The sequence below is a fragment of the Oncorhynchus nerka genome, unplaced genomic scaffold, assembly GCF_034236695.1.
Source record: "Oncorhynchus nerka isolate Pitt River unplaced genomic scaffold, Oner_Uvic_2.0 unplaced_scaffold_3669, whole genome shotgun sequence".
Classification (NCBI taxonomy): Eukaryota; Metazoa; Chordata; class Actinopteri; order Salmoniformes; family Salmonidae; genus Oncorhynchus; species Oncorhynchus nerka.
The window spans coordinates 7,044-19,902 of NW_027037628.1; the positions used below are offsets into that span (position 1 = coordinate 7,044).

Genomic DNA, 12,859 nt, shown 5'->3' on the forward strand with positions numbered 1-12,859 from the left:
CACTACCTAAAGTCACACAGACCCAGGACAGTGTAGGGAGAAGACACAGGACAGTGTAGGGAGAAGACACAGGACAGATGTATATTAGAGTTGAGATTAGATGTAGAAGTTACTGTATTTTATCAGCAGTGTGTTAAGATGTCAGAGGGAGTCTATGAAATCCCAGATGGATTTAATGACGATCAGCCTGATGCAATGAAGAACACAGACATTGATGGCCAATTATATTCCAACCTAAGAGCCTTCAAGTCCAGTCCAAGAGATGGAGTTGTTGCTTCAGGTAAGATTGCACGAACACACACACACACACATAATGTTATACATAATACAGTGGAGATTACCTGGTAGTACTAGACCTTTTTCTGTCCCGTTCCTGGATGATACAGTAAAGTACATTACCAAAGATTTAGCTTTAATCATTTGTTTATCAGTACATGTTCAGTGGTGGAAGAGACCCTCTGGAGTTGCTGCAGTGTGTCTGGGGCTGCTGTGTTTTCCTAATTATCTTTGACAGTAAGTCGTTGTTGTCAAGTTACATGGGGCGGCAGGGTAGCCTAGTGGTTAGAGCGTTGGACTCTAGTTGGACTAGTAACCGAAAGGTTGCACGTTCGAATCCCCCAGCTGACAAGGTACAAATCTGTTGTTCTGCCCCTGAACAGGCAGTTAACCCACTGTTCCTAGGCCGTCATTGAAAATAAGAATTTCTTCTTAACTGACTTGCCTAGTAAAATAAAATAAAAAACATATAAGCACAATGATCATATTTGATTGTTGTTCCCCCATATGGGTCCCAAAAGAGGGAAGTGAAGTGAATCTTCTCAGTCATTCAACCAGCTGTCACTCAAAATCTCCTCGACCAATCAGGTTCATGAAGAGAGAGGGCGGCAGGACTTCTAGCAGTTAAGATCGCTAGGCCAGTAACCGAAAGGTTGCTGGTTCGAATTCCCGAGCCGACTACGTAAAACATATCTGTTGGTGTGGCCTTGAGCAAGGCAATTAAACCTAATTGCTTTTGTAAGTCACTCTAGAGAAGAGCGTCTGCTAAATTGGGGGGCTGAGTGGCGCAGCAGTGTCAATCCTGGGTTGTATAACAACCGACCATGATCGGTAGTTTCCATGAAACTCCCTGAATTATCTTGGGGCTGTTACATATGATATTTAATATATGTTAACAACTAGTCTTTGTTCTCCACTTCCCCTCTATGATCTATATCTTCCTGGTTTGATAGTGTCCCGTCAATCATCACAAATAGCAAGTCAGGTTCCCTGGACAGGAGGACTGTGTTGAGATATACTCTGGACAAGATGAACATGTAGAGACATGGAATGGTTTATATTGTGCTGCAGAAAATGGTTTAACAATAACCACTGCAACAATCTCTCACACGCACACACACACACATACCCATACACATGCACACAAGCAAAAGTATGCAAACTTGTTCTATTTTTTGTATTAGTATAGCTACAATTACCCGTGTCATATTTATGATACTTCCCTATGGAGTTAACACCTACAGTCTTCACACAGATAGAGACACACAGATGAATCAGAGGCAGAGATATCACTAGAAGCAGAGACTTAATGTATAGTAGACCTACATAGAAAGAAAGACCCAGGCATTCTTAAAGATGTCAAAGGTCATCTATGCTGAGCCAGATATGAACAAGAAGGTCAAGTTTGACAGAGGTGAGATGGAGGAGAGGATTGTGGATATCTACGTCAGTGAGAAGACAGCAGACAAGGCTCCTAATATTGGAACAGGAGACCAGTTCTCGGGTAACACACACTCAACCCTATGAGAGGAGAAGGTCCAAGGTCCCTCCCCTAGGATTGTATTATCCAATGTGTTTTGAGTAGGAGGGGAGGAGAGAGGATGTGAGGAGGATTTGAGGAAATATTAGTTGAGAAAGAGCCCATAGGGAAGTCTGTAATACCACTATTTCACCACTATGGTGAGTTCCTCTCTCACTTTAACCACTTGGTGGAATCATCACTTAACCATTCAGCACTGTATTCCACCATCAATATAAAAATGAGTGTGTGTGTGTGTGTGTGTGTGTGTGTGCGCGTGTGTGTGCGTGTGTGTGCGTGTGTGTGTGTGTGTGTGTGTGTGTGTGTGTGTGTGTGTGTGTGTGTGTGTGTGTGTGTGTGTGTGTGTGTGTGTGTGTGTGTGTGTGTGTGTGTGTGTGAGAGAACATTGTCATAGTAGGTTGATGTTACATCACTTTCTCACAGATCCAGTTTTGATTTTTTTTAAATCTCTCTCTCTTTCCATTACATTTTCAAATGCAAATAGTACTTTGCTTCTTTGATGCATTTACAGTTCTCATGGAATGACATCCATGAATCAAAACATACACTTTTAGGAACATGATTGGAAACTCTCTCTCTCAGTGTTTTTCTGGTAGTCTAGTTACTATGCTGATAAAGTCCTTCAGTATGTACTCTAACTCACCACTGTGTATTTCTAACCTAGTCTCAAAACATGTTGTATTATTCTGTACGTATATCAGAGACACTCCATTTTAATATGATATATTACCTTTCATATGGTATGTATCAATTTGTGGATGCCCATCAACCATGTTGTATGATGTGTTACAAATTACAATGTGTATGATATGTTACAAATTTGCAAAAACAAACAATATGTTATGAATGTCCTAAAGATATGAATTCTACTAACATTAGCTAGCTGGTAGTAATTACTATGTTGATGGTTGGATACAGTGGTACGGAGGAGAGGAGATAAGAGGATAGGAGGAGAGGAGATAGGAGGAGAGGAGAAAGGAGTAGATATGAGGAGGTGAGGAGGTGAGGAGATAGGTGGAGAGGAGATACTAATTGAGATAGAGCCTTAGTGTCAGAAAGACACAGAGGAGGAAGAAGAAAATTAAGAGAATGAGGAAGACAAATAATAGTTGTGTTTAGATTTAGAGGAGAGAATGTAGACATACTGAACTCTGGAAAATTATTCTTCATTATTTTTATTAGAAACATGTCATGTGATTTTGCAAAAAAGTGGGGCCAATTATTAGCCTATGCTTATCACTTTAATAATAAGAATAACAAAGCACAGATGAATAAATGAAGGAACGAAGTTCTTTGACAAGGTCTACCAGCTTCCTGATTGAATGTGATTGGATACTTAAAACAGTGTGACCTGGACACACACAGAGGGCAGAACATTACTGAGAGGAAACACTCACACTGTTTGGGATAGGGGGCAGCATTTTCACGTTCGGATGAAAAGCGTGCCCAGAGTAAACATCCTGCTTCTCAGTCCCAGAAGCTAATATATGCATATAATTAGTATTGTGGATAGAAAACACGATGATGTTTTTAAAACTGTTTGAATTATGTATGTGAGTATAACAGAACTCATATGGCAGGCAAAAACCTGAGAACAAAATCCAACCAGGAAGTGGGAAATCTGAGGTTCATAGTGTTTCAAGTCATTGCCTATCGAATATACAGTGTCTATGGGGTCATAATGCACTTTCTACGACTTCCACTAGACGCCAACAGTCTTTAGAACCTTGTTTGAGGCTTCTACTGTGAAGAATGAGGGAAGGAGAGCTCTTTGAGTCAGGTGTCTGCCAGAGTGGCATGAGTTGATCATGCGCGCTCACGTGAGAGCGACCTACGTTCCACTGCAATTCTACAGACAAAGGAATTCTCCGGTTGAAACATTATTGAAGAGTTATGTTAAAAAATCCTAATGATTGATTCTATATGTTCTTTGACATGTTTCTACAGACTGTAACCAAACTTTTTTGACTTTTCGTCTGGACTTAGTGATCGCGGTTCATGAATTTAGATTTGTGAACTCTAGGCTCGAACAAGGAGGAGGTATTTGGACATAAATTATGGACTTTAACCGCTGTGTCAGATTTAAAAAAAACTTTACTGAAAAAGCATAATCTGAGATCGGCGCTCAGAGCCCAAACCAGCCAAAAGAAATATCTGCCATTTTGCTCAGTCAACATTAGTCACAAATAGCATGATAAATATTCACTTACCTTTGATGATCTTCATCAGAATGCACTCACAGGAATCACAGTTCCACAATAAATGCTTATTTTGTTCGATAATGTCCATCATTTATGTCCAATAGCTTCTTTTGTTAGGGCGTTTGGTAAACAAATCCAAAAGCACGATCTGGTCCAGTCGGACGAAACGTTCAAAAAGTTATATTACAGGTCGAAGAAACTTGTCAAACTAAGTATAGAATCAATCTTTAGGATGTTTTTATCGTAAAAGATCAATAATGTTCCAACCGGAGAATTCCATTGTCTGTCGAAAAGCCATGGAACGAGAGCTAACTCTCTTGTGACCACGCATCATGAGGCTGTGACACTCTACCAGACCACTCACTCAAACAGCTCTCATCCGGTCCCACTTCACAGTACAAGCCTCATTCAAGTTTTTAAATACTGTTGACATCTATTGGAAGGTGTAGAAAGTGCAACATTACCCATATCCCACTGTGTATTCGATAGGGCTGAGTTCAAAAACTACAAACCTCAGATTTACCACTCCCTGTTTGGATTTTTTCTCAGGTTTTTGCCTGACATATGAGTTCTGTTATACTCACAGACATCATTCAAACAGTTTTAGAAACTTGTGTTTTCTATACAGTACTACTGATAATATACATATTTTAGCATCTGGGACTGAGTAGGAGGCAGTTTACTCTGGGCGCACATTTCATCCAAAAGTGAAAATGCTGCCCCCCTTCCCAAAGAAGTTAACAGGATATAAAACATAATATACTGTCCATTGTACAGTGTGTAGATACAGAAAGTACCAAAGTATATTTTAAGGGGAAATTAGAATGAGCCTTTATATGGAGGATATTTATGCTAATGTGGACAGGGAGATCTGTGGACAGGAGCACAGATAAACAACCTGAATCTCAGAACACTGGTAAATACACCACAGTCATAGAGACACACACGTGGAAGTTTAAACTAATGTTTATTCTCCTTCCACTTGCCGCATAAACAATTGTGCCTTTGTTAATGTGATGCGGTTGGCCGATGCCCCATGCTCCAAGACTTCAAAAGTCAACTGAGTAAAATAAACTGTAAACAGACAGATTATTACATATTCAAAAACGGAATACAAATATAGGTCTTACTTCACAAGGGAACGCTTTGGAAATGATATACTTATGGAAATGAATACATGAAATGCTAAATACTACATCTTCTAAATGAAACGTTGTTCCTTTATTAAGACTAGAGGTTAAATGATCTGAAATGTTCGAGGCTCTGTATTTTAGGATGTTTACTAACTGCTGAAACATTCATTTTGATGTTCATAAAGTCCAATGCAAATCGCCAATGTGTATTTCCAACATGGTCTCATTGCATTTTTATTATTATGTACGTAAATCCGAGTCACTCCATTTAGTGTAATATCATAGGTTTCATATGATATGTATCAATTTGTGGATGTCCATGATCCATTTTGTATGTTACAAATGACAATTTCTATGATGTTACGATTTACCTTTTGTATATGTTACAAAATACATTTTGTATATGTTACGAATATGCAAAACGTAGAATATGTTATGAATTTGCTAAACATATGAATATGCATGAATTCTACTAACATTAGCTAACTGGCTAATGTTTGCAAGGCTAGGAGATAACTGTAACTGGTCACTATATTTCCTGTTAATGTGAGAAGCTGTATCTTTAACAACCACAAGTCCCCCTCAACAGGAAGAGAGAAAGGGTGAAAAAAAAACACATTAAAAGTGTGATTGTGTCTCATTGATGCTATGTACAGTACCTGTGTCCACAGAGCCTGATAGCTCAGGGAAGAGACCCTTCCTAGTTGCTGCAGTGTTTCTGGGGCTGCTGTGTGTTCTACTGGCTGGGATCATAGGCCTGTCTGTCTACTGTAAGTCTGAAGTTTTAATTCCTACAATTCACCAGCATTCACCTACAATTCACCAGATGATCTATTTTATTGATACACTTTGTTGTTGTTATAACAGATGATGGGGTCTCTAAGAGCTTCTTAGCCTATAAGACCAACTCATCTGCAGAGATAGAACAGCTACAGACCAGCTACAACAACCTGACTAAAGAGAGAGACCAGATACAGACCAGTTACAGCACCCTGACTAAAGAGAGAGACCAGCTACATACCAGTTACAACACCCTGACTAAAGAGAGAGACCAGCTACAGACCAGTTACAACACCATGACTAAAGAGAGAGACCAGATACAGACCAGTTACAGCACCCTGACTAAAGAGAGAGACAACCTACAGACCAGTTACAACACCATCACTAAAGAGAGAGACCAGCTACAGACTGAGAGAGATTTTCTTAACTGGAGGCTTACCAATCTCAGTGAGTAAACCTACAGTAATGAATTATCATTAATCCCACACAACTGATCATGAGTCTCTGTTCTTTCATTAAGTGTCCAGTGTGATAAATTGAAGGAAATTCATATTTTCATCAATATTTTCAAACCTGTCCTGAAGGCTGGCAGAAGTTTGAATCCAGTTGGTACTTCCTGTCTACTGAGTCTAAAACCTGGAAGGAGAGCAGACAGGACTGTCTGAAGAGAGGAGCAGACCTGGTGATCATTGACAGTGATAAGGAACAGGTGAGAGAAAGAGGGAGAGGGAGAGGGAGTGGGGATGGGTGTGCAAGGGGTAAATATGATCAAACATAAATGTCTGTTAATTTATATTTGTCAACAACAGACTTTTCTCTTCAACCTCAAGAAGAGAGTCTGGATTGGTCTGACTGACTCTGTTAAGGAGGGGACCTGGAAATGGGTGGACGGCACCCCACTGACCACAAGGTGAAAAATGATAACTAATCTTGTCAATACGGCTCCATTCAACCTTTTCTATGCAGGTTACTGACATTGATGATAGCAGTCAACGCAGTTAACTATAAAATGAAAAATGTCTACATATTATTTAGTATTGTGATGTTGTAACTGTGATGTCTTATTGTTGTTAACCCTGTAGGTACTGATATTAACCATGATATCTGACTGTTGTTAACCCTGTAGGTACTGGTATTAACCATGATATCTGACTGTGTTTAACCCTGTAGGTACTGGTATTAACCATGATATCTGACTGTTTTTAACCCTGTAGGTACTGATATTAACCATGATATCTGATGGTTTTTAACCCTGTAGGTACTGGTGTTAACCATGATATCTGACTGTTTTGAACCCTGTAGGTACTGGTATTAAACATGATATCTGATGGTTTTTAACCCTGTAGGTACTGGTATTAAACATGATATCTGATGGTTTTTAACCCTGTAGGTACTGGTGTTAACCATGATATCTGATGGTTTTTAACCCTGTAGGTACTAGTATTAACCATGATATCTGATGGTTTTTAACCCTGTAGGTACTGGTATTAAACATGATATCTGATGGTTTTTAACCCTGTAGGTACTGGTATTAAACATGATATCTGATGGTTTTTAACCCTGTAGGTACTAGTATTAACCATGATATCTGATGGTTTTTAACCCTGTAGGTACTGGAATGACAAGCAGCCTGATAGTAAAGATCCTACTGGGGAGGAGGACTGTGTTGAGATACATACAGATTGGACTCCACTTAAGGCATGGAATGACATGTCATGTGACAGGAAACTCAACTGGATTTGTGAGAAAGTGTTTTAACATCACCATGACAACGTACTATAACACATACAGCAGTTTATAGTGTACACAACTTTATTCTTCATTCTCTCTCTCTCTCTCACACACACACACACACACACACACTCTCTCTCTCTCTCTATCACACTTACACACATTTTCACACACACACGCACACACACATACATGCAGGTACACACACGCATTCAAATGCACCTATTGTTTTATTAGTTTGTTGTATCATATTAATAAAAGTCCTACTTATTTCCTGTTTGTAGCTTCCTGTGTACCAGTAGTTATGTTTGACATATCATCAGAGTCAACAGGAAGTTAGTACATTTGACTTTGTGCATACAAGAAATGTTCAATTCAAATGTATTCTGCAGATATTTACATGCTCCAATTTAGGCCTGGTGATGACATTCTCAACAGTACCAAACCACCATTACATACACTGTATAGGAGGTGACTGCATCACCAACCAATGAGTGTAGTAGAGATATAAAAGGATGTTACTAAGTCATCTTTGACCGTCAGTCTTTGTTGTCAAGTCACATACAATATCAAATGCTCATATTTGACTGATGTTCCCTTATAAGGGTCCCAAAAGAGTGAAGTGGATATTTTCAGTCGTTCAAACAGATGTCACTCAAAATCTCATCCTCTCTGGTTAAAACTACCCACCCTCAATATCCACTTGGAACAGTTTGTAGTGTCACATCTATTGTCTGGACATTATAATGACCCATGTTTGTAGTCCTGGACCTCCTGAACATGTTGATGTATATTTGGGAGTAAACAGAGGGTCCAAATCAGCAGAAAGGTGAAAGGAAGGAGGAGTTCTGGAAACTCCCTGAATTATCTTGTGGCTGTTACATATGATATTTAATATATGTTAACAGTTAGTATTTGTTCTCCACTTCCCCTCTATGATCTATATCTTCCTGGTATGATAGTGTCCTGTCCATCATCACAAATAGCAAGTCCCATTCCCTGGACAGGATGACTGTGTAGAGATGTACTCTGGACAAGATGACCATGTAGAGACATGGAATGATTTATATTGTTCTGCAGAAAATGGTTTAACAATAACCACTGTAACAATCTCTCACACAACTACACACACAAGTTTTCAAACTTGTAAACATTTTTGTATTAGCATAGCCACAACTACCCATGTCATTTTGTTGTTACTTCCCTAGAGTTAACACCTACAGCAGTCACACAGACAGAGACACACTGATGACTCAGAGACAGATGTCACTAGAAGCAGAGACTTAACGTATAGAGGGCCTGCAGTTGACGTACGACGCCTCCAGCTGGCCATGTTGGAAGACCACCACATTAATTCTAGAACAAGAGACTTAATGTACAGTTGGGGGGGACACGACTCCCCATCCTTGGAAAAATATGATTCCCCCCCCCCATATATCAATGTAAACATAACTATGGAACATCAATAATATTAATAATACGCAATGAACGCACTTGTGCTGATCATAGACACTTAATAGCGTGTTTTTAAGTTTCAAAAGATTGTCACATCCACAGCCTCCCACACCCTAGCAGTGTTACATGAGGCAGGTACTGTGCATGTGTGGGAATCTGACCGTCTGTTTTTGGTGGCTGACCTTAAGAAAGTAGTTCAAACAAAGGATATGTTAGACATTTCTTTACTTCTCCCACTCAATACAAGAAAACACATTTATAACCGTCACCAGTCTTCATTTTCGCTGCATTAACTTACAGATCACTCTCTATGTTAGCTAGCGGTTAGCTGATGATTGCCAGCTAGCTACAGTAACATCAACCAGTTTTTGCAGCTATTTGAATATGAGTCAATGAGAGAAGCTAGCAATGCAATGTACTGTTCCTTAGCTGGCAAAGTAACAGAGGGTTCATGTCTACCGTCTGAAAGGCCCTAAATACACGTAACTAATCCAGTCAATCTCACCATAGCGATTTTGTTTTATGTTTGCAGGGTTCACACACACACAATAGCTACATTTGCTAGGTAAGTTTGTTGAGTCTTTGTTTGGCAACATTATGAAATGTTCACTCTTTTTTAGACTTGTAAAATTGGGACATAATTGGAAAATGCCATGGATACCCCCACTCTCAACTTAAACTGTTGACTGAACTAAGATTTAACCTCTTAGAACTACCCCTTCCGGATCCGGGAGAATTGTCATAAGCAACCGCTGAATAGCATAGCGCAACAGTCAAAAAATATTACTAGAAAATATTCATATTCATGAAATCACAAGTGAAATATTTTGAAACACAGCTTAGCCATTTGTTAATCACCCTGTCGTCTCAGATTTTGAAATGATGCTTTACAGCGAAAGCAAGACAATCGTTTGTGTAAGTTTATCGATAGCCTAGCATAGCATTATGTCGACTTAGCATTAGGAAGCTTGGTCACGAAAATCAGAAAAGCAATCAAATTAACCGTTTACCTTTGATCATCTTCGGATGTTTTCACTCACGAGACTCCCAGTTAGACAGCAAATGTTCATTTTGTTCCATAAAGATATTTTTTATATCCAAATACCTCCGTTAGTTTGATGCGTTATGCCCAGGAATCCACCGGAAATAACGGTCACGACAACGCAGACAAATTCTAAATTATATCCATAATGTCGACAGAAACATGGCAAACGTTTTTTATAATCAATCCTCAAGGTGTTTTTCAAATATCTATTCGATAATATATCAACCGGGACAGTTGGCTTTTCACTAGGACCGAGAGTAACAATGGCCGCCTTTGTCTTTTACGCACAAATCACTCTGAGAGCCACTTGACCACTTACGCAATGTGGTCGTTCAAGCTAATTTTTCAAAATAAAAACCTGAAACTATGTCTAAAGGCTGTAGACACCTTAGGGAAGCCATAGAAAATGGAATCTGGTTGATATCCCTTTCAATGGTCAATAGGGATGCATAGGAACACAGAGGTTTCAAAATAGAGTCACTTCCTGATTGGATTTTACTCAGGCTTTTGCCTGCAATGTCAGTTCTGTTCTACTCACAGACAATATTTTTACAGTTTTGGAAACTTTAGAGTGTTTTCTATTCTAATTTCAAGTTCTGACATTTATTTCCTTTGTTTTGTCGTTATTTAGTATGGTCAGTGCTTGAGTTGTTGTGGGCAGTCTATGTTTGTTTTTCTATGATTTTGGGATTTCTATGTTTCGGCCTAGTATGGTTCTCAGAGGCAGGTGTCATTAGTTGTCTCTGATTGAGAATCATACTTAGGTAGCCTGGGTTTCACTGTTTGTTTGTGGGTGATTGTCTATGTTAGTTGCTTGTGTCAGCACAGTTTTCATTGTTTTGTATAGTTTGTATTCAGTGTTCAGTGCGTTCTTTAATTAAAAACTTAATCATGAACACATACCACGCTGCATTTTGGTCCGTTCCTTACGACGATCGTGACACCTAAGCTGTCAATTATATGCATATTCTAGCATCTGGTCCTGAGAAATAGGCCTTTTACTTTGGGAACGTTATTTTTCCAAAAATAAAATAGTGCCCCCTAGCTTCAAGAGGTTTTAAAGGCAATGGTATTGCGGTTGTGATTCATTTTGTAGTTTTGTGTACCAGTAGTTAGGAGTGTGGCACACACCTTATTTATTTTCTAGGAGGCAGACTGTGAGTCAGTGAGGGTGGTGAAACGGAAAGAGCCACGGAGACTTCAGACTTCAGAGGACAGTCTCACAGCCACGGCAGGACCAGTGGTCAACCTTGTTGCCAGCAGCACCAGTATAAGGGACAGTGCTACGCCATTGTCCAGTTACCTCAGTGATGGCACAAAACCATATCAGCCACACGCACAATTTATAGAACCGCAAACTCTTGCCAACAGAGTGTTGAGGTTTCAAGAGAGATGGTTTTGCGATTTCCCCTGGCTACATTATAATCCATCAATGAAAGGAGTGTTGTGTTTTCACTGTAGCCAAGGGTTTTCAAGCCAGCCATCTTTTGGCCAAAGAGCGGATGTTGCCTTCATTAGTGCAGGATTTAGGAACTGGTGGAAAAGCCATTGAATAATTCACAGCACATCAAAACAGCCAAACCCACCACCACTGTGTAACTGTAACAGCACATCAAAACTGCCAAACCCACCACCACTGTGTAACTGTAACAGCACATCAAAACAGCCAAACCCACCACCACTGTGTAACGGTAACAGCACATCAAAACAGCCAAACCCACCACCACTGTGTAACTCTAACAGCACATCAAAACAGCCAAACCCACCACCACTGTGTAACGGTAACAGCACATCAAAACAGCCAAACCCACCACCACTGTGTAACTCTAACAGCACATCAAAACAGCCAAACCCACCACCACTGTGTAACGGTAACAGCACATCAAAACAGCCAAACCCACCACCACTGTGTAACTGTAACAGCACACCAAAACTGCCAAACCCACCGCCACTGTGTAACTGTAACAGCACATCAAAACAGTCAAACCCACCACCACTGTGTAACTGTAACAGCACACCAAAACAGCCAAACCCACCACCACTCTGTAACTGTAACAGCACACCAAAACAGTCAAACCCACCACCACTGTGTAACTGTAACAGCACATCAAAACAGCCAAACCCACCACCACTGTGTAACGTTAACAGCACACCAGCTAAATCCAATCAGTGTCCAGTTATCCAGCGCGTGGAGTAAACAGCAGAAATGACGAAAGCTACCTTGCACTGCATGAGAAAGCATCAACATTGATTGACTCCATTGAGTCCATTGAGACACACTCAAGACGATTTGCTGGCAAAGCAGTGGATCACTATAGGGCAGTATTTTTTAAAGTGTTGGACGGTGTGGAGGTTCAGTTTGACGACCGTTTTGAACAGGACAGTTTAAACATCCTGCAAAAGTTGGAAAGAGCTTCTCACGAGGGGAGTTGGATGAGTCTTTAGATCAGTACCCTGAGCTGAACAGAGATTATCTGTCAGTGCAGATCCCTCTCTTAGCAACACATACCCCTGTAGCAGCAGTGGAGAGGCAGCAGAGGTCCTCAGGAGGCTTCCAGTGGAGGTGCAGGGGGTTGGTTGACCAAGTTGAGGTGCTGAACAGAATTCTGTTTGTGGTACCAGTGTCTTCATGTGAGGCTGAGAGGAGTTTCAGTGCACTCCGTAGGTTGAAGACTTGGCTACGGGCCAGCAGGGGCCA

The 12,859-nt window shown here is 40.2% G+C and overlaps 1 protein-coding gene across 3 annotated transcripts; it reads left to right on the forward strand.

The window, feature by feature from the left end:
• LOC115117860 (C-type lectin domain family 4 member M-like) lies at positions 1-7,934 on the forward strand. Of its 3 annotated transcripts, none has more exons than XM_065014340.1 (6): positions 1-280; positions 5,807-5,920; positions 6,018-6,377; positions 6,515-6,639; positions 6,761-6,840; positions 7,541-7,934. In XM_065014340.1, exons 1-6 carry the CDS (start codon positions 139-141, stop codon positions 7,686-7,688), a joined length of 969 nt encoding a protein of 322 aa, XP_064870412.1. In that variant the 5' UTR covers positions 1-138; the 3' UTR covers positions 7,689-7,934. The 3 variants fall into 3 exon arrangements, with proteins under 3 accessions (XP_064870412.1, XP_064870410.1, XP_064870411.1); XM_065014338.1 differs by having other exon boundaries at positions 2-280; positions 6,740-6,840; XM_065014339.1 differs by having other exon boundaries at positions 2-280; positions 5,822-5,920; positions 6,740-6,840.
• The last annotated feature ends 4,925 nt before the right edge of the window (positions 7,935-12,859 follow it).